We start from the raw sequence: 22,182 nt of genomic DNA on the forward strand, positions 1-22,182 counted from the left end.
CATTTCTGTCATTCCCACCACTGAGATGATCCAGTTCTCCCAAGCAATATCCCAGCCCTCGACCCTCTGTTGGTGCTGCCTTATGACTTTGTGCAAATAGCCAAGATCATCAGCGCACTCCTTGATTTCATGCTGTTAAACAAAAAGATTAACTCAAAAATGTTTAACAAGTCTGACCAAGACTGGTCCTTTTAATTCCGACCAATGTGAACTTTCAATGATTCCACAAAAACCCTCCTATTTCACCCCATAAGGCATTTCTGTCTACAGTCAGTTCTTCGTAGTTCTAGAATAGCATGTTACCTTCAGGAATATTTTATGGATGGTCTCCTATAGAGAATGTACATGAAAAGTTCCCTTATCAATTCATATAATCTCCAGCTTTACCATATCAAATTATTTTATTGAAGACATGGTAAATGAGCGGCACTTCCCCCCCATTATTTTATATCTACACTAGTACCTGTTTGGTTTCATCGGGTGCTCTCAAACCTACTCTTTGCCTACAGTGGGAGGGACTTTGCTCCCCCAGCCATCATCTACAGGTTCAGGGAAACAAGAGATACGGGAAGCCCGACTGGCAGTGAAGGCTGAGGCAAAAAAGTTGTTGAGTGCCTCAGCCTTCTCCATGCCTGTCGTTACCAGCTCTTCCTTCTCACTTATCAGAGGGAATAGGGTCTCCTTGTCCTTTCTTTTCTGGCCAATGTACCCAGAGAATCCCTTCTTGTTATTCTTTGCATCCCTTGCCAAGCTCAGTTCCATCTGTGCCTTCACTTTCCTGATCCCATCCCTGCACATCCAGACAGCATCCCTGTTCTCTGCCCAGGCCATGTGTCCCTGCTTCCACTGCCTGTGCATTTCGCTCTTGCACCTCAGTTTGACCAGCAGGTCCTTGCTCAGCCATCCTGGCTTCTTGCTTTCCCTACTTGATTTCTTAACGCACGGGGATGGAGAGCTCTTGTGTGCTAAGAAAGTGTCCTTAAAGAATTGCCAGCTCTGATCAGTTCCTCTGTCCCTAAGGACAGTGTTCCAGGGAATCTCATCCACAAATTCTTTAAGCAGCTGGAATTTCGCTCTTCTAAACTTCAGGGTCCTGACTTTGCTCTTTGCCAGGCCCATATTCCTCAAGACCAGGAACTCAACCAGAGCATGGTTTCTACAGCCCAGACTGCCTCCCATCTTGCTCTCCTATCTCCTATCCTACCTCTTTAATGAGTTCATCCGCATTAGTGAGCACCAGGTCCAGTAACGCTTCTCCTCTGGTTGGTTTGTCTAATACCTGGACTCCTGGGTTGCTCACAGCCTGCTGTGTGGCTTTTCCAGCAGACATCCAGGTGGTTGAAGTCCCCCATCAGGATGAGAGCCTGTGAGCATAATGCTTCCTATAGCTGAAGCAGGAAGGCCTCATCAACAGACTCCTCTTGATCGGGTGGCCTGTAGTAGGCCCCAACCACAAGGTGTCCTTCGTCAGTCCGGTCCTTAATTTTTACCCACAAGCTTTCAGCCTGTTTGTGGCTGTTTCTCAAAGGCAGCTCTTTGCAATCTCCCCCTCCCCTTGTAGCCCTCAATTGCAGCGTTCCAGTTCTTAAACAAGACTGTCCTTCTTGTTGGACAAAATGAGAAAATAAGCAAACTGGCTGTATCTGGTTATTCTACTTCTCTTTCCCTCCTTCCCTATGCTGTTGTGACTTTTCTGCTTGACTCTGCTGTTGTTTAAATACAAAATGACACAAGTTCTCCAAGCATGTAAACTTTTATCTGCAAAGCTATGTCTTCACTAGTATGCTCATGACTGTTTTTATTCCTATTTTACGACCTCTGCAAGCTGCCCAAGAGCAGGCACAGCAACCATAGTTGTTTACCCCCCAGCATCAGCTAGACTGGCTTGTTTTCCCCACAATTCACAGTAGCTAAGTCCTGATGAAAAACAGATCGTAGGAATGACAGTGCTAGTATGGAGATACATAATGTGGGCATTCAGAGATGCACACAGAACTGCAGCAATACTCATCTTTATTTAGCCTCTTATATACGAGTCATCTTCCACTGGCATTTCACCCTAATAGCCGGGAGTGTTTGTTGCCCAGGGTTTTACTGTCTCTCCACGCCATTTGCTGCATACTCATGGCTAAAAGCCAGATCAGAGGAAGGATTTACATGACTACAATGGATTTTACACCAAAACCCAAGACTGCAATCCAAATATAGTCTTCTCAATTATTGTCTAGCTAAGTTTGCTTACTAACTGTCTGATTCTCCTCTTGCTTTATATAAGCAGCCTATTTGCCCAACTCTGGACTTTGGGTTCCATTTTGGGAGGCAGATATTTAAATGTTTGATGTGAAATCCAGTATAAATTATCAAAAATGCTTATATTCATATTGGTATGTGTTCACTAGAAGAGGCAAGTATTACAGGCATGCAAGTGGCAGGAGTGAATTGATCCTCTTTGTCTCCTCATCAGAATTAAAAGCAGGCTGAAACACCTTTGAGAAGCCATGGCCAGCACTTCTGAGGGACCAGCAGCTTTGCACTGTGCAGGCTTCCAGTTTTGCAGCCTTTACAATGTGTCACACAAGGGACACACCAGAGATGATGCATGCAGCAGAAATAAGAATAGCAGAAATGCTCCTCAGCTCTAGTGTACCATGAGCAGCCTACTGACAGCACAATGGGGAGGATTTCATAAATCAGCGCAGCCCCTTGAACTGCTGTGACTCATGTCTACGGGCTGTAGAGCTCCAAACTTTAGGCTAAATGTAGAAAGCAGCAAAAGAAATCTTCAGGACACTTTGTCCTTGCTTTCCAAATTATGCTTACTACATGTTTCCTCCCGAGATCTGCAGCACAGAATCTAGCACATCAACATCACATAAGCATTTCAATTAACCTACATTCACAGTTTCACTTTGGTCTTCCCGATGCATCCAAGAGACTACAAAACTACCTTATTAACGAAAGCCACCGTAGCTAGCTGGGGAAAATTATGTAACACATGAAATCAGAGAGGCAGAGGCAATGTCCTGCATTATCAGGACACACCCAGTCCTTACACAGCCACTTTACCTTTTCTTTCACACCTCCTTTACCTGATCTGTTGGTATTTGTGATTTAGATAACTGACTTCTAGAGAGCAGACAGTACCAAATAATATTTCTTCATTTATCTGCTAGCAGCCTATGCTGTTTGAAAGAGTGGAAAGCTATAATAAGGCATATTTGTCAGAGACATACATTTCTTCCCAATCAGAATCAGCAGATGTAGGCCTTCACCTATAAAGTTTACAAAATGAAGATATTTTCTTTAACATTTGCTTGATTACTTTGGTTTGCATTTAATTATACAGATGGCTGAGTGGTTATGTAATTTTATAGCTGGCCTGTGCCAGTGATTGATGTGGTGGTGTCATTCTTACTGAGGGCTGGTTTGGAAATGCATCGGTTTTGAAAAGCTGCTTGTATTTAAAGCTGCTAGTTGCAATTCAACAGAGGCTGTATCATGAACTAAAAGAAAAAGAACATTTAAAAAATGCTTTTTCTGTGTGTGTACTTTGCATAACTAAAATATTTGCACCAAGACAACAGTGGAATCAGAAAATCAACAGCGATGATGACTGTGGCTGACTATTTAACTTTACAACTCCCTTAAAACATGTCCTCTTACATTTCCCAGATACAAAGTCATGTACCTTCCTTACCGTCTGTTTTCATTAACCTGAAATCATGAAAAAAGGCTTAATTTTTAATCCAGAAGAAATAAATTTTTAATCCTTAGACCGATTAAACACTACCATGTGAGAAAGGAAAAATAAAAATAAATTAAAACAAACAAAATGTATATTCCTTTCCTTCCCTATTTCATATCTATGAATCTAAAAATAAAGCACCTGTTATGCTTGTGAAATCAATGTAGATCGTTTTCTGGAGGCGGGATGACAATCTTTAGCTGTAACCTCTAATGTCCCAAGACCTCATTACCTAAAACATGGCCTCTTGCCCTATTTCCGTCACGACAACTGACTGCGATGTTCAAGCTGTCAGAGCAGTGTCTTGGGCTCCCAAAAGGGGAGGGCTGACAGCTGCATACCTTTGCCTGTAGCAGTTTGTCAGAGCTTAGGCTCGGCAGATTTCAAAGACCGTGTACATGCTGGACTATTTGTTTTACTGTCCTTCTTACTCTGTTGTCACAATGATGAGGGTGGTGAGGCTCTGGAACAGGCTGCCCAGAGAAGCTGTGGATGTTCCATCCCTGGAAGTGTTCAAAGTTGGGTGGGATGGGGCTTTGGGCAACCTGATCCAGAGGAAGATGTCTCTTCCCATGCAGATGCACCAGGTGATCTTTAAGAGTCCCTTTCAACCCAGAGCATTCTTTGATTCTGTGATGAGAGTCCACTAACATCTCTACACAGAAGTATTATGTGAGATCATTGGCAACTCATATGTAAAACCCAACCACATGAGGTGTTACATCTAATTTTTTGGCACCTTATCAATAAGCTGAATCTACTCCCCCCTCCACAGTGCTCTTATGCTCTTTCTGCATGGATGGTAGAGAGAGGAAGCCTAGGAAGAAGACTCACAAAAGCCGTAAGAAGCCAGCTGAAAGTGCTAAGAACAGACCAGCCCATTCTCCTAAAGCTGATGCACACGTGAATGGCTTGTCTCCTTTCTCCTCTTTTGCAATAGCTGGTAGGTAAAGCATGTCTGAGGTCCAGATTCAAATTCCTTGTCTTCCTGAGAGGCCCTGATCCCTCTGTAAGTACCCTGAAGGAACAATCTGGAATGGAATGGAATAGTTCAATTGGAAGGGACCTTCAAAGATCATGGAGTCCAACTGCCTGACCACTTCAGAGATAACCAAAACTTAAAGCATATTACTGAGGGCATTGTCCAAATGGCTCTTGAACACTGACAGGCATGGGGCATCAACCACCTCCCTAGGAAGTCTGTTCCAACATTTAACCATCCTCACATCTGAAGCTGGTGACTCCTAATCCACAGCCCTGTGGATTAAAAGTGTGTGACACTCCTACAGGGGCTGTACTGGGGGATTAAAAATTGCTTTTCACGAGGCACTGAAGCTGATCAATGTCCAGCTTACCAGCTTCTTACGAATTTGCTTATAAAAACACAGACTTCTGAAAATGGTCAACAGCAAACTCATGAGTGCTTCAGGACACCTAAGAGATATTTGGATTTAGACACCTAAAGAGTTAAATGGCATCCCAGGGAGGAGAGAGAGAGAGAAGGCTCCAGCTGTGGATTCACATGCTTACAGCTGCAGTCTGCTTTCAGAGCACCCTGGGAGTCTTTGGCTTTGCCTTGCAAAACATGGTTAAGTAACAGTTGACAATTCACTGCAGCAGACTTCAGAACCATTGTGCATGGACTAAATAAAGCCAGTTCTTCCTTAAATGCTATCAGGGATAGGTGTTATCCTATGAGATATATGGTACTATAGACAGAAAAGGTAGAATTGCAAAAACACCACACAAGGTGGTGGTATTTTTCCTTTAGGACACCCGTATCAATTTGCTCAACTAACATGTTAAAACAGTGTTTTCCCAAATACCAAGCCTACAAACTGAGAGCAGGATCTGACTTTCAAAGTGCTCTTTCTGCCACTTAATCATTTATAACCAGTAATAAAGATCTTGCTGTTAGAACTGAGCTGATGATTTTGTTGAGGATTTGTCGTACAAAGGAATTCAGCTGATGCTGCCATTGTAAATTTGTCTCTCTAACATTAACAGAGTAAAACTTGTTTCGTCAGTAAGCAACTATGTCCTGAAGGCTGGAGGAATAGATCTATTGGGCAAGAATTTCAAGAAGGGACTGTTTCTACACACTCACTTTTGAAGTTGCAATCGCACTTTTTTTTTTTTTTTTGTATGCAAAAAGGGCTGTTACGCTTATTTAAGAATTTCTTTGTTACGGTCATTTGGACAATAATGTCCATAAATCATATGAGCTAGATAAAGTACAGATTAGTTTTGACAAACCTTATAGATTAAAAAAATGAGGAAAGAGACACAGCTTGCCTACAGTCAATGGGAAACTGATATCTTCAAATTACCTGGTGCTTGACTCAAAGCTCACTGAAATCACCCCAAAGATTCCTGTTGACATTAACAAAACCCAGCATGTTGATCACTGGAAATATGTTGCCCACATTTGGTCTTTTGTCCCAACCTATTTAAATCTCTTTAAAAAAAAGCAAAGATACATATTTCTGCTCTGCCGCTTACAAGAAATTAGCCTACTCACTTACAAGTAGGCCATATGGGAAGAAATTATGTTTAAGTAATTTAGAGCTTCTAAGGGCTGAAGTGCTAGCTCATGTAACTTCACACTGCTACCAGCATCCACATCCTAATCCTGGTGGAATCCCTTGGACCTACATCTTTTATCTTGTGTCCACGTAAACTGCTCGAGCAAATTATGTGAGTTTTTGGGGCGCATGTTACAGCGAAGTGGGTCCTAATCTGTTTCGGGGATGAGGTAGCCCTACAAAATAAATGAAAGAACATCTCCCAAACGTATTTTCACTGATTCCTTCAGAAAACCCAAACTCCTGAAGGAATTTCAGTGAAAGAAATGTGAGTTTGACATGCACAGATGCGATTCAGGGACTTTGACCCAGCTGACTGCCCAGCGCAGCCTGCCGCTGAGGCTGGGGCTACCAGACACCCAGACCTGAACCCCCCTGGAACCGGGGGCTGCTGGGCTCCAGGGTCCTGACTCAGAACGCGGCACGGGGTGATCTCACTCCAAACCACGCGAGTGAGTCACGTATTTACTTCTCTTTGAATCCATCTCTTCTTCCTTTCAAGCCAAAGCATTTGCCCGTTTTTCTGACATCAGCCCGCTGCCATCCAGCTATCAGCAAGCCAACAGGACAGCGTGGCCCTTTCCCCCTTTGCAAGGCACGAGCTCTGCCTGCTGTCTGTAGGTTCGTGCACCGCGCCAATAAGCACACAGAGCCGGAATCCACATGAAAGTCTTTTAATTCTTCAGGGTTTCATATTTTTTCTTCCAAGTTTTGCGACTACATGCCCCTTCCCCACCACACCCCGCAGCCCACCTCCTCCTCACCCCCTCAGCTCAACCCTTTTTCCCCCCATTTTTCTCATCGCACCCACGAAAAGCTCTGACCCCCCACCCCACCCCACGTCCCCACAGCCTCCGGGCCCGGGGTCCCCTCGCTGGGAGCCCCCTGAGGAACAAGGGACAGCGACGACGAGCCCCCGTCCCCGCAGGGCCGGGGAGCGAGCCCCCAGCAAGGCGGTCGCCGGCAGCGGAGCCTTGTGGGTAATGGAGGCCGCCTCACGGGGCCGGGCCGGGGGCGGGCGCGGCGGCAGGGGAAGAAGGGGAAGAAGGGGCAGCGCCGGCCGCCTCAGCATGGACTGAGCGGCGAGGGCGGCTCGGAGGGAGCGGGAGCGGCTCAGGGGAGGCAGCCCCAGCGCTAAGCGGCGGGAAGAAGGGAGCCGCTCGCCCCGCTTCTCCCTTCCTTCCCTTCCCCTCCCGGCTTCCTTCATGGCCGGGCGGCCGCGGGGCGGCCCAACCGCGCCGCGCTAGGCCCCGGAGCGACCCCTCGCCGTCTCCTCCTCCTCCTCTTCCTCCTCCCCGGCAGCGAGAGGGGAGGCGTCCCGCCGCCGCCGCTGGGCGAGCCCCGGCAGGATGAGCCAGCAGCAGCAGCAGCCGCAGCAGCAGCAGCAGCAGGCGGCGAAGATGTCGGCGGCCCCCCTCCCCGACTCGGCGGCGGGGATGCTCGAGGGCCGCCAGAGGAAGCTGGAGTCCATGATCCGCGACCCGCGCTCGCCGGTCAACGTGGAGAGCCTGCTGGTGAGGGGATGGCGGCGGGGGAAAGGGGGGGGGGGGGGAACAAAGGCAGCGCCTCGGCAGGCGGGGAGGAAGGAAGGGAAGAGCTTCGGCATCCCGCAGGAGGCTGAGCGGGGACGGGGAAGGCTCCTTCCCGGCCCGAGGGGGACGTGGGGCACCGAGGAGGGCAGGGCAGGGGGTGGGGGGCACGGCGCTGTGCTTCAGTACCAAGCTAAAGGTTGGGGTAACGTGGGGGGAAACGCCTGTGGGAAGCCCGGAGACGCCTGTGGAAAGCCCAGAGCTGCAGAGGGAGGCGGCTTTGCTTCCAGCATCGCTCCCACCCTTCCCTTTCGCGCCTCCCGAGCGCCGTGTGTGTGCGCGGAGCGAGTACCTGGCTTTGTGCGAGCTGCCAAACCTCGCCGGAACGCCGCCTGCCAGCGCCGGGCTCGGCCGCCCGCTGCCCAGACCAGCCCCTCGGGAAGGGGACCTGCCTCACGGAGCCTTTATGGGCCCCGGGGTCCCGCGGGGTCCCCTTGGTTTCCTGCCTTTAGCCCCGTCTCCTGTGGCAAGTCGCATTTTTCGGCGTGAGTGCGTGAAACTGAATTTCCTTTAGCAAGAAATCCGTGCCCTCAGGAAGGAGTGGGAAGGGAGTTACGTTTCCCCATTTAAAACATCTCAACCCTGGAAAAGGCCGTGAGAGCCGCCCCGCTTTATTTTTATTAATACGTTTTAAAACTGAATCTCTGGGTCTTTAGGCCTCATATTTCCAATCTTTCCCAAGATTTCCAGTGTGTCCCAGTGAAGAGGAACAGAAAAGGGGGGAAAAATCCCAGCCTTTCCAAGAGTTGCTCAAGGCACTTACACTGAGCCTTTCTCTCTCTCTTTTTTTTTTTTTTTCCTCTTTCAAATGGCTCAGTTCTGTTTGGCCAAAAATACAGGAACTGACTGAACAGTATGTATGCCTGTGCTGTGTGGAGAATATAGGAATTTCCTATAACATCTGAAAAATGTCGTTCTCAAGGCTTTAATGCTGCATTATTCCTCTCGTAGACATTCAGAGGCGTAACGAGGCATATTACCCATAGCAGTCAGTGAAGGGGAGTGGGAAACAGGGCTACATATCTAGCTAGATTCAGATAAGTTCTAGCCTAGGCCAAAGCAGAGAGAGCTGCCTCTGGGCTTTGCTCCCAGCGTTTTCACATTGGTATTTTGCTAGGAAAACTTTGACCTGTGGCCAAAAAAGAGCAGTTTAAAAATAGTACAGTCGTTCTGAAAAATGCATCAGGTTAACGTTTAACCCCAGCAGACTTTTTCACACTCTGCTTTTATACTCAATGGAGTGTTACTTTTATTCTCTTGCCTCCCGTGGCTTGGACATGGATTAGATACGCTAAAAACTGTTTAAGTTTCTGAAAAGAAATTCTAATTGCAGAAACTAGGATGCTTAACACCTTTTTTTTTTTTTTAATATATGTTTTGTAATTTTATAGTGTAGATCAGTTCGGGTAATACATTGGACAAATCAGTAAACCGTGGAAGTATCCTAACTGGATTGTAAATGCATATTTTTGTAGCAAAGTCCATCAGTTTATTCTCTGCACTCTCTCTGTAAGTGTTGTTTAAATAATTAACAGCAAGGAAAATATAACATTAAATCAAGTTTCCTAGTTTTGCGTTCTGCATGCCTATGTATGAAATAATAAATTGGTTAGGCTTTTTTATTGACCTTATGAAATTTGCAGTGGATTTCCTGTAAAAGCCTTTGGGGCTTTGGTATTGTTGCTTTATGCTATTTGACATTAATTTTGTATCGGCATTTTAGGCTGCCTATTGCAATCCAAATATGAAAAAATCATATTCAAATTGCAACACTTACTTGTTTGGTAAACAGCTCACTTTCAGTGTAAATTATCGTAAGTGGAAATGTGTTTTCGTTTAAAAGTAGAAATACAGCAACTGAAACTAAGAGTCAGGGAAAAGGTCTTAAAAAGACTGGCTGGAATGCTACTATTTCATCCTCCAAAAATAACATAACCAAAACTAAAAATGTGGAATGGAATTTAAAATGGAATTCATTTCCTTACGCTGTAAAAAGTCATAAACAGCTGCTATTCTGCGTTTCGTGTGCGTGTTTTATTTTTGGGAAGCTGTAAAAAGTGAAAAAGTAACTGTTAATCTACAACACATGCTGCAAATTTGAACAAAGTGAAAAGCAGAGGTAATAAGCTGTCTTTCTCTAGATATCAGTTCCGTTGCCTATCAGGAGCTAATTTATGCGGTGGCTGCGAACGAGGAGGCTTTCTTTGTGTACCTTCCTCACCACACCGTCTGCTTCTTCAACAGCAGCATCTATGAGGCCAGATAACTGATTATTTCCCTCCACCCCTGTATGGCTCCGGGAGACCATTAGATTTTTCTAATATGGCCACTGCTATATTATATGACTTACTACTTCGCTATTTTGCCTGTATTAAGCATAATCATTTGTGATTGAACAAGATTTATCTCTGGAGAAAACACACAGCCTCAATTCAGAGCTCACCATTTAGTTTGTCATGGTAGCTAACTTGCGAGGGCAGAACTTTTAAAATACGCAAATTGAAATATGTGGTATGCTTATCACCATCCTTTTCCTGCTAAATTAAAAGAAAAAAAAAAAAGGTTACCATAGAGAACTTATTAAGGTGGTTCAGATGCATAGCCTGTGCTGCACTTGGTGGGTTCTTCTGGTTTTGGTTTGATAAAGAGCTGAAAATGAAAATGGCAGCACTAGAGCTGTGTACACGATGCCATTGTAGGCTCAAGTGAGAACCTCCACAAAGGAAAGTGGTTTCTGCAACCTTATTTAGACATCTGGTGACTGTTCTTTTTCTCATTGTAATATGCTGAAAGCCTCTGTTGCCTGTGCTAAGATAAATAAGTTTTTTTTTTTTTTTTGTTACACCTCTGTGATATAGTCTTATTCTTTTTGGTCCTGTAGCAGCAGTTATGAAAACCTTTTTGGTATATCACGTTTAGATTGCGCAGCTTGGTTGGTAAAACTACTGTATTCGTGTGACTTGCTCCTCTGCCAGTTTGTGTCATCCGCTAATTCTGTGAAGTGACGATTTTATGTGCACTGCATGTTAACATTGATGATTGTGTTAAATGGCATTTGACCTTGGGTGATCTATAAGAAACCCTACTATAAATACAGTCCTACTGAATGATTCTGAGCTGCCAGCTACGTTGAAGAAGAGCTTAACAGTTCTCAAATACATGTGCTTCTTTTTTCATTTGCATATATGCTCTACCTACAGTGTAAATGGAGCTGTTTTATATAGTATCGAATACGTGTTATTTAAGGGCGCATTGATAAGCATTATCTGAAGACTGAATGTTGTCCGAAAGAAGAGCAGACAGGTCAACGTGGGCTGTGCAAAACTAATCCAGACTTCCCTTTCCTTGCCCCGTGTCACTGTGTGACCTCAGCATGTGCTGGACTCGAGCGCAGAATTTCGGGGTGGTGACGAGCAGCTCCCATAAATCTTACCGGCCACCTCCCCACTGGGTGCGTGTGCTGCAGGCTGCGGTCGAGGGCAGTTGGGGAGAGAAGGGAGCTCGCGGCTGCCTTTTGTTTTGTGCAGTGCAAGCCCTGGTGTTTTAGCGTTATGCTTCTGCCTTGTCGTGGTGGTGTGAGCCGTCAGGAGAAGCCGTTCTCGCTGTCAGGCAGTGATCACGGTGCCGGCTGTGGGCATGTTTGTGACACGCTGCAGAGCAGGGAGGCGGTTGGAAGACATGTGCTTCAGTGTCTTGGAATATACATGCCTTAAGACTGGGGAAAAATGCCTTTTTGCTTCTCTGTTAAGATAAAATTGATGGGTAAATGCTGTATTTACGCTAGTTTGGAGAGGAATAGAAGTTCAGAGAAATTTAACCTTGCCATCGAGACCCTAGAGCGTTGCTCCTGATGAAAAATGTGTTACTGGTACAGCTGTGACAGTCACCCTTTCAGTAGATGTCTCTGCAGCTGTCTCATCACCTGGATGGGTACCAGTGTGACACACCAGTGTGACCAGCAGTGTTAACTTAGCAGATCGCTCAGCTGAGCTTTCTTCGTATGTGGTCTCCAGGTCTTCATGGCTGACATGCATCTATCCTGTTGCAGGATTTTGGTTTTAGGAGCTTTCAGGGGATTTCAGAAATAATATTGAAGTCACCTCACTTTCCTGAGCTTATTGTCACGTTATTTTGAATGAGTAAGAACCATCTATTGTGTTAATTTTAACCATCTAGCACAGCGAAGAGCTGAAAATGTAGCAGCTATCCGGATCTGATCTGAAATTCATTGCCCAGTAAGTGGACAAGCCAAATGTTTCTCTGCTCCTGAAGATTTTTTTTCCTTGTTTGTTACAGTTCTTGTGCTGTTATTTCTTTCTTAGCTCCTAACTCTTTCTAGAAACTTTCTATTTTTAATTTGTAATTTCAGAACATCTACTGTAGAGTTGAAGAGATGAGCTTTAAAGAAACAGAATTGCCTTTTGTTCTTTGTTCCTGGGTAATGGTTTTATATATAGCAATGTAGTTTAACTGGAAAAGGACAGTTCTATTTTCTGACACTTACAAGTGTTCTTATATTCTGTATTATTACACACCAGAATTAAAGCATTTCGCTTTGTTTAAGAAAGGAGAAAAAAAGCTAGTCTGCTCTGCTTTTAATGCCACACATACGATGCAGCCAGATTTCATGCGCATTCACTGGAACGATACGTGCTCCCAATATTTTTGCCTGTATTGATCAGATTGCAGGGTGGGTCATTAGTATCCTTTAGTTGTTCAGCCTTTGTAACAACTAGCACCATTCTTTTCTGATTTTCTTTTTAAAAAAAAAAACAAAACTCTATTCCAAATATTAGTAGCCTCAGTGTCCAGTGGGGATTCTGCAAATCGGCAAATACTGATTAAAAACCATTTTGTTAAATAAAATTTCAGGTTTCAGCTAATGGCAGAGCAATGCCAAAGCACTTGGCTATTTGTCTAGTGATGCTATCCATGCCAAAAGCTGCCTAATTTGAAGAAAAAAAATGCTACCACAGTAAACAATCTCTGCAGCTCTCAGTAGACGCTTCCTTGCCAATGTTTGATCTATAAAAATAACCGGTATTGCATTGCTACTGCGGAGGAATTATCTGTGGATTATAGGGATGAAAGGGGTTGAAACTTGGTAATAGAGTTTTATGTAATGAAAGAATAGAAGAATTTATATGTGCCTTTTTTTTTTTTATATAGGTATTTTTTTAATAACCCATAAGTGTAGGTGTGGGGAGGGGGATGCTGTATGAACTCAGAGGTTGTTTTAAACTGCTATTCCTAAAAGCACCAAATGATTCCAGTGAAAAATTCACCCAAAATACTTTTTTCCTGATATATCATGCTGGTTAAGAACAAGAATACTATGTTTATTTTGGCAGCCTTTGTTAGCAATAAACTTATTTTAATGAGTCTTTTGCTATGTAAACAGTCCGCTGAACGTGGTGCTTGGTTCCAAAGCTGTACCTACTGTGTGTGACGCTTTTGCTACAGCAGTGAAACTGCAGAAATGCTTGCTGTACAGAAGGAGTTCAGGCCAGAAGGAGTTCGTCTTCCAAACCAGCAAAGTCACGGCTTCCTTAGCGCAGGTGAAGTGCCGCCTGTGTCCTTACTTTAGAGCATTGTATTAATTATCCGCTAACAAAGTTGTAAGGTGCTGTGCTTAAAGGGGTCGTTTGGCCACCACCGCATGTGCAGGGGGTCCAACTATGTTTGGAAGATGGCGATTCTGTGAACTTGGTCAGACTTTTATTTGGTTGGATGGTATCGATCAGTAGCAGCTGCTTATGTGATGTGGACTTAGCTCTCTTTTCTGTGTTCTTCTGCTATGGTTACTGCTACTAAGAGAGTGGGCTGGTTTATCTTATGTGAAATATCCTGGTGTTGAGCTTTTCTTTCACATCAAGGGATGGGGGTTGCTTTCGTCACCCACTTGCCCTTCTGTTCAGTCTCTGCCTCAGTTGTTGTAGGATCTGGAAGGTGGTAAATGTGAGAAGAAAATCTGAGTGTGCAAATGTTTTTTCATTATTTCTATCTTCCATTAATTTTATTTAATGTAGAACAACTTGCCGAAGTCAAATCATTTGCAGATGGTCACCAATTGCATATTTTGTGTTTTCTGTGCGCCCGAACTAAACGGTAATGTGCGGCACTGCCCCGTTAATGCTGTGGTCATATTGTTAGCAGGGCGATGTTGGTCAGATGTTGCAGTCAGGGATCAGCGACCAGCTCGCAGTGCAGGAAGCTCTGCGCTCTATTCCCCGTGTTGGCACTGCATGCCATCAGACACATCTTTCTCGGTTTCCAGCTTTACGAAAAGCTTTTCTTTTTTTCCCTCCTGTGCTGGAGAAGAATTAAATGTTTAGAATGGACTTAATGTGATATAGAGAGGGTGATTGAGCAAACATTATGGCAAAGTGTTTAATTCTGAGTCTTGAGGACTTGGATAACAAAGCGGTTGCTTTCTGTCTTGACTGTTCAAAGTCATGGGTACTGACTTTTAGTCTGCATTTAAAGTGGAAAATAACAGGATCCTGCATTAAGCAGGATAAAGTTTGGGTGACTGATCCAAACATAGGATTTTTTTTTTTTAAGCTTTTCTTCAGGAGGAAATGAAGTGGAGGTCAGATACAAACATGAAATAAGGCTTGTAACCATGAGGAAGGAAGACAAGCTAATCTTTACTAAATATGCCTTCTATTCTTTTTTCAATCTCTAAACAAAGAGTGTTGACTGTTACTGTTATTGAATAAGTAAATTGAAAGAGAAAATAGTGAAGTTCTATACTTCTTCTGAATGGTATTTAAAGTTTAACTAAAATTACAATTACTATTATGAGGTTCTAATACATCTTTTTTTTTTTTTTTGTCCGCATCTGTCACTGCTGTTACATGTAATTATCCAAAGTTTGTAGCTTAGCTGTTGATTAAGAATCAAATATTGCTGTCTCAACAGCGTAGGTTTACTCTGAAGTGGTGTAGATGAGAAATACCTTTGGGTGTTTCTTGGAAATTACTTTTTATTGAACAAGTTGTGAATTTGGAAAACTTAGTCTACTTGTGTTTGCTGCTGCTGTACAACTTGATTGATCCTCCGTGATTTTCTTTTGTTGAAAGTGCAGGGCTACATCGGTAAGTTCACTGTAGTGTGTATGTGCATGTCTTCAAAGAGATTGCTACTGTAGATTTTTTTTTAAGAGAACACTGTTTTCGGTTGAGGGGTATACGTTCAGTTTGGCTTGCCTGTGCTATGAAAATATTCCATTCCATGCAGAAACCCGTTTTAAACTGGTTTTCCCTGTGGTTTCTGTGACTGGTTTGTTCTGGTCTCCATTTTCAGTTTAGCACTGATGAAGTTGAGTGCAAGATCAGAAAGACGAGCATTGTCATTCATTGCATGTATAGGACATAGGTTTTCATTTTTAAATCTTTTATTACCAGCTGGTGTACAGGGGAGCATATTTTGTGGTAGACTTCTGATATGTGCAGCTGAAGACACGTGGAACCAGCTGTAGTAAGTAGGTATAAGATATTGCTGAGTTACTTGATGTTGTTTCCGCCCCTTTTTATACGCAAGCATATGATTATCCTTGACTTCTGAATGCTTCTTTTGCAGGTTTTTTAAACCTTTGTGATAGAATGACCATGAAGTCCCCCCTTAGGAGTAGATCTATTCCCTCTAACAGTGCAAGAAAATGGAGAAGAGCAGGTAAAAATACCGTGTTGGAAGCTGACGGCTTAGTGAGTAATGAAAAACCTTTCTGGTGCCAGCTGTGTACATGCACAGTCTGTTTCTGTTAGTGAATGTTTCGGGCCTCTTCCTCCAACAGTAAAAGTCAGCCCATTTAGGCATTAAGCCATAACTTTTAATTCTTGGCCTATTTAACTTAATGACCTCTTTAAGTTGTATAATCCTGGATTGTAAACTATAACTCCTCCCTCCCCCACCCTTTTTGTTTTTAATTCTTCAGTATGAAAGGTAACTGAAGACAACTACTTGAATTACTCCTGTGGCAGGGAGATACTCACAGTTTATTCTTGTATTGCAGCTACTGCAGTTAATTTAAACGTTATTCTATGTTTAGTATTTTCTCTGGGGGCACAAAGTACTTAGTAATTTCGTTAAAATTAAGAGAGATATCCATGCTGGTATTATAAGCACCTGAACTAAGCTATGGATCTGGTAGGATAAGCTAGAAAGAACTACATTTTCAAGATGATTGCTAAACAAAAGTTTTTGTGAAGTCCTGTTTTTTCATTGCTTCTGTCAAGTTCAATGTTCAGTATTACTGTAAACAAATAATTTCTCTTACATTCAATGTACTTTTAATTATATTTTTTAGTTATTTTCCTTAATCCCCATCTCTGCGGGTTTCCCCAGAGTTCATGTCTGCAGAATTGAAGGTCTTGCCTTGACTCCGCAAACATTATTGGCGTAGGGAATAGCAGAACTCCAGTTCTCAGAGTTCTGGTGCAAAATTTGAATGTAGCAGCAAATAAAGGAGCAAAACTACTGTTTTATGTGTGTGTGGTGTTTGTTCTATGTCAGGAATAATTTCAGCTTGAATGAGGAAAAGATAAATATGTAAGCTGCCTCTCCTTAAAAGGATTTGCCACCATAGTATTTTTAAATGTAGACATCCAGCTAGTTTTCTGCTTTTGACAATAATTTCTAACTGTTAAGATTATGAGGCAAACATTAAATATGGACGGTATGATGAAGAACCGTTCATATGTGGAAGGCTGAAACAGTAGCAGTATGAAGCGTGACTCATTTCATCTATTTTCATGATTGGCTGTTTCCGAAGAAGGGCAATTTAGGTGTCAAAATAAACTATTTAATTGTTCTTCACTTTCAGAAGGAATACCAGTATTCTTCTGCATATATGCCTTGTGGTGTTTCTCAATTGCCGGAGGTCGCAACTGTCCCCTTTCTACCTGCCAAAATGTCTTTATCAAAACTTAGATTATTAAAAACTGAGAATGGAACTTTAAAACTAGTTATGTAAAATGTGACATCGATCATTATTAAAAAAAAATCCTAGATTTTTTATGACTACCCTGCAGGATATATTTCAGTGAATCAGAATGCCTCAGGCAGCGTTGAGCCTTACTGTAGTTTAAATTTTCTATAAAGTATGGGACGTTTTGTTTAGACTGTGTTGCTGAAAGTATGTTCTGTAATGGTATTTTTTTTTTTTTGAAATCACACTGTCTGTAGGAGGGAAGATGCACAGTGTGTATTTCAGACTTAGATGTAAGTTGGTGAAGTTTTAGTATAATTACAATCCAAATACTTTTTTTTTAATTAAATCATAAGCAATCAATGCATGATTAAGTTATTTCTGTTTATGAACATAGTATATAGCATGGATGCTGAATTGGGAGGGTGAGAGAAAAGGTGTTATGTTTAAGTTTTGGAACTTTTTAGTTATATTTTTATTTCAATCTTAAATTTCTAGTGCATAAATACCAGCATACACTGCCATGTGATTCAACTCCTTTCTTGGCACATAGGAATTGTTCTTGTTTTTATATATCAAATAATCTTCTGCATTATAGAATTGGTGTTGTTTTTACTGTCATAATGGCTTGGTTTATTTTTTATTGTATGAAATCTTATCAGCATTTAGATGGATATTCTCTAAAATTGAAAAGAGAGGAAAAGAGAAACAAACATGCTTGGCACTGTGATGTCCTAGGGCCAGTGATGCTGAAGGTACATAGGGATCGTGAGAAGATCATGACTTTTTTTTAGTTTCATTGCATGCAAAATAGTTGCAAAGGTAAAATATTTCTGTTGTCTGTAAGTCTGCAGCTGTAGCAGTGGCCCAGACAGCGGTCAGGTCCTGTTGTGCTCCAGCCAGCATGGTCTCACCTCAGCCGTGGGATTAAAGTCACAGCCTGCAGCTGTCCAGAAGTGCACTGCGGGGACGGGCAACTGGGTGTGGGACTGGGCTCTTTCACGTGAGCCCAGCTGCTGCTCTTCTTTAACCTGCTGCTGCAGGCCAAGCCTTGAAGTGCATCATTTGGCCAGAGTACTCTCAGGGTTTATTTTAAGCATAAATTGCTGATTATTTTACTGGTTTTGACTTACTGGCTTGGATATGGTGTGACAGAGCAGGCTAAGTAGTATCCTGGTAAAATTGGGCATCACCACTCTTCCAGCAGACCAGGAGGTAGTAAAGTAGGAGGTCTTTAAATCTAAAGTAATGCCACTCCAATTATTTAGCCATATTCCAATGTTCACTTTCTGAAAATACTGGACTTTTTTTTTATGCTTGAACTCCCTTTGACAATGGGATGCATACAGTGGTTGTACTCGGATTTTCCGTGAAGGGTAGCAAGGAATGAGAAGAAACCAGAATCAGTTAGGGGACACTACTTGGTCTGGAATGGCTCCAAATGATCAGGTCGTGCTCTTGTTTCAGTGATGTGTGGTGAAGCTGACAAGCTGTTTTTGTTGATGTAAGGATTTTATTTCGCCAGATCTAAATGCAGCTTTAGTAAAAGTCTCTGCGTGCTGTAGGATGGCACCACACTGAATGGGGCTGTACTGCTTCTAGTTAGCTCACAGTTCTGTGCTCTGTACTTGCTATGTACCATATAGGATGCGTGCTGCGGTACTTTTCCAAGAGACACGGGTAAATCTGCCTCTCTGAGCAGCCTGGGCCAGGGCCTTGGCACCCCAATGTTAACAAAGTGCTCTGTGATGTTCAGGCAGAACCTCCTGTGTGCCAGTTTGTGCCCGTTGCCTCTTGGCCCTGTCCTCCCAGCACCTCCCTTCAGGTTCTGACAGACCCTGATGAGATCCCCCTGGGCCTTCTCTTCTCCAGGCAGAGCAGTCCCAGCTCTTTCAGCCTCTCCTCAGAGGTGGAAATGCCTACTGCCAAATCTTAAGGAAATTTTAGAAAACATCAAGTTACCACCCATGGGAAAACTATTTCCACTTACAGAACCACCGTGAACGTGAAATCTATTTTATTCATTTTGCTTTGCTTTTCCAAGTACCTTGGGATATTCACTTAGTCCTGAATTTTGTGCTGTATTTTTTTTAACATTCATGATTTTTTTTAATTCTTTGTATTCCAAAGCTGAATTTTCACAGAAGGGAGAAACTAGTCACACTGCAGTAAATGCAAGCTAAATAAATGAAAAATATTCTTCCGTTATAAAATTTCTTTTAGCTACTGGAATCTCTGCTGATATTTTTAATATCTGTATGTAAATAAATCCTGGTAGAGTTGCAATTTAACTGTCTTGTTAAAAGCAAATATGCTTATCTTATCTTCAATGATACAGTGATTAAGACAATCTTGTTGCCCAGGTGTGTGGAGATAATACCATAAACTTGAAAGCCAGTATGTATCGAAAGAAAAACTTCATACTTAGTTTAAGATTTATAGTGCCTAGGGGTTGTTCACTGTAATAGCTTTATCTCAAAAAGACTGTGAAATACACCTCTAAGTATGTATGCACAAGATACTAAGTTGTCTGAGAGCAAAGTTCCAGAGAAAGACTGTGAAATATACCTACAAGTACGAAGATACAAGGTGCTTAATTGTCTGACAGAGCAAAGTTCCCGAGGACATCGGTTCCTTTGTGAAGATTTATATCAACCATAAACAAAGTCCTTTTGAATGCCTTTCTGTCTTTCCAGATAAGCTCTGTCATCATCCTTTTAAGATCCGTGAGTAGTCAGGGGACAGGGAAAACATTAGGATGCTGTAGGATACGGTATCTGTTTCTGAATGACTTCAGAAACAGAAAGAGATGACGCATTGCAGACAAAAGCTTATTAAATGGGACGAGTATGGTCCTTGGGCCAGATGACTGGCCTGCAGTGTGGAGGTAAATACAGCAGTAATTAATAATAGCCTACCTGCTTTCAGGTAGTCTATAATGGTAATTCTGGCACTCCAAAGGAAGGTATGACAATGCGATCCTTTTATTTTTAAAAAGCTGGACACAAGATTCCGTGGTCTAAGAAACTGTGACTATGCTAAATGGGTCCTACGTGGCCCAGTGAGCTGGCTGGGTGTGCAGCACCAAAACATCCCTTGGGAATTAGGTCAGACACGTGCACAGCAGAGCACAGACGTGCGTTCTCAATGGTGTTTATATGTAAAAAATGTTACTGATGGAACCAGCGTGGCTCTTCTGACTCAGTAGTAGCGTGTTTAGAAGAGGAATAGATGTTATGGTCTTTATATTTGAAATAATTAAGTTTTTTGCAGGGTTATTCTCTAATCTAGATGTTTGGTTTTTTTAAGGTGTGTATATTTTTTACATTTATTTAAGGGCTTCAGTCATTAAGGATAGTCACAATCAAGTTTATATATACTTAATGAAAATATATATACCTTTGAAAATGTAGATCAACCAATAAAATTATACATTGAGGGAGAAATGAAGCAGCTTTTAATATTAGAAAAAGAAATGTTAAAATCTGAGGAAGTAGAAGGTAAGTATGGGAAACTGCAGCAAAGCAATCTCAGATCTTTTTCACCTTTCTCCCTTAGTTATATTGATCTTCCTAGTTATATTGATTTAAAAACAAACAACAAAAATAAACACAGATGCTTAGTCAAGTTCCACAAATACTTTCACTATCAGCTAAAGAAATAGCTCCACCTCCTTCCATGGGGCACCACCTTTATAGTGATGCAAATGCTTGTGCTAGTGTGTTGTAAACTGACCTGAGAAACTAATCTTGATTAAAATTAAACCAAATAATTTTCCTATTTAATCCTGTCAGAATTTGACTGCAACTAAAACTATGACATTTAAAAAAAAAAATAAAATCCTAGGTTTGTGAAAACCAGAAAATCTATACTGCTTCCTTTCCTCAAAGACCTAGGCTTCAGTTGAATGGTCTGCTTATTAATCAAAGTATGCTGCTCCTGAATGTAGGCCGTCATCTGGGTGTCCTACACCAATGTTGGTAATGAACCACAGAATGGTTATGGTTGGCAGCGACCTCCCGAGGCCCCCCGGGCCAGCCCCTGCTCCAGCAGGGCCACCCAGAGCAGGGTGCCCAGCACCACGTCCAGGTGGCTTCTGAAGGCCTCCAAGGAGGAGACCCCACCGCCTCTCTGGGCAGCCTGGGCCAGGGCCCCGGCACCCTCATGCTAAGAACGTGCTTTGTGATGTTTAGATGGAGCCTCGTGGGTTCCAGTTTGTGCCCACTGCCTCTTGTCCTGGTGCTGGGCACCACTGGACATTCTGAGGGCAGCAAGCTCACAAACCCTGGACTTTGGGAGAGAGACTTTGGCCTCCTCAGAGATCCGCTTAGTAGAGTCCCATGCGATACTGCCTTGGAGCAAAAAGGGACCCAGGAAGGCAGGTTAATATTCAAGGATCACCTTCTCCAAGCTCAGGCATGATGTATCCCAAGAAAGAGGAAGTCAGGCAAAAATGATAGGAGGACCGCATGGGTGAACAGGGAGCTCCTGGCCAAACTCGAGCAGAGAAAGGAGGCCTACAGAGGCTGGAAGCAAGGACAGGTAGCCTGGGAGGAATACAGAGACATTGTCCAAGCAGGCAGGGATTATAGGTTAGGAAAGCCAAAGCCCAGAGAAAATTGAATCTGGTCAAGGACATCAAAGGCAAGAAGAGCCTTCTACAAGTACCTCAGTGACAAAAGGAAGACTAGGGAAAATATGGGCCCTCTCCTGAAGGAAACGGCAGACCTGGCTACCCGGGACAGTGAAATGGTCAAGGTATTGAATGCCAGCTTTGCTTCAGTCTTTACTAGCAAGACTTGCCTTCAGGAATCCCAGAGACCAGGCTGAAAGGCTGGAGTAAGGAAGTTGTACCTCTGGTGGAAGAGCATCAAGTCAAGGAAAATTTGAGCAAATTAACAAGTCCGTGGGCCCTGATGGTGTGCACCCGTGAGTACAGAGGGAGCATGGTGACAAGAACTAGCTCTGTACCGCGGTGCAAATACTCTACCTTCTTTCAAAATTAGAGAAGCTTAACAATTCAGATAGAATCTGCTTTTTAACTGTTATGTGACAGTTGAAGCCCTAGAAAAAGCAGTGGTTCAAGACATTTCCTCCCAAAGCTACTTTTTTGAAAGTTAACTGAGATAATATAAGCTTAGAAGATTATCGAATTAGAATAAGAGAGATGAGTTATCACATTCAGGCCTATGTAAGAAAGAAATGGGGTGATAGGCTGCTGTCTTACTGGCCTATATACAGAGAAAATAGTTGAAAATGGAAAAGTTTATTTTGAAGAAACTTGTTTTATGCAACCCTTGCATGGGAGAAGAAGGCCGATTCCTATCAGTA

At 42.9% G+C, this 22,182-nt stretch overlaps 1 protein-coding gene across 3 annotated transcripts in view; it reads left to right on the top strand.

Annotated features, from left to right (window-relative positions):
* Positions 1 to 22,182, top strand: part of ROCK2 (Rho associated coiled-coil containing protein kinase 2) — a 555,405-nt gene that overhangs the window by 444,673 nt on the left and 88,550 nt on the right. For 2 of the 3 annotated variants that reach the window (XM_035562551.2, XM_035562553.1), the window contains exon 1: positions 7,312 to 7,844. The exons of the other annotated variant lie outside the window; for it this stretch is intronic. In XM_035562551.2, the coding sequence (XP_035418444.1) occupies positions 7,680 to 7,844 (165 nt within the window). In that variant the 5' untranslated portion in view covers positions 7,312 to 7,679. Of the gene's footprint in view, positions 1 to 7,311; positions 7,845 to 22,182 lie in introns of those variants that run through there. 3 annotated transcript variants of the gene reach the window in all.

Source organism: Cygnus atratus, chromosome 3 (assembly GCF_013377495.2).
Source record: "Cygnus atratus isolate AKBS03 ecotype Queensland, Australia chromosome 3, CAtr_DNAZoo_HiC_assembly, whole genome shotgun sequence".
NCBI classification, from domain to species: Eukaryota; Metazoa; Chordata; class Aves; order Anseriformes; family Anatidae; genus Cygnus; species Cygnus atratus.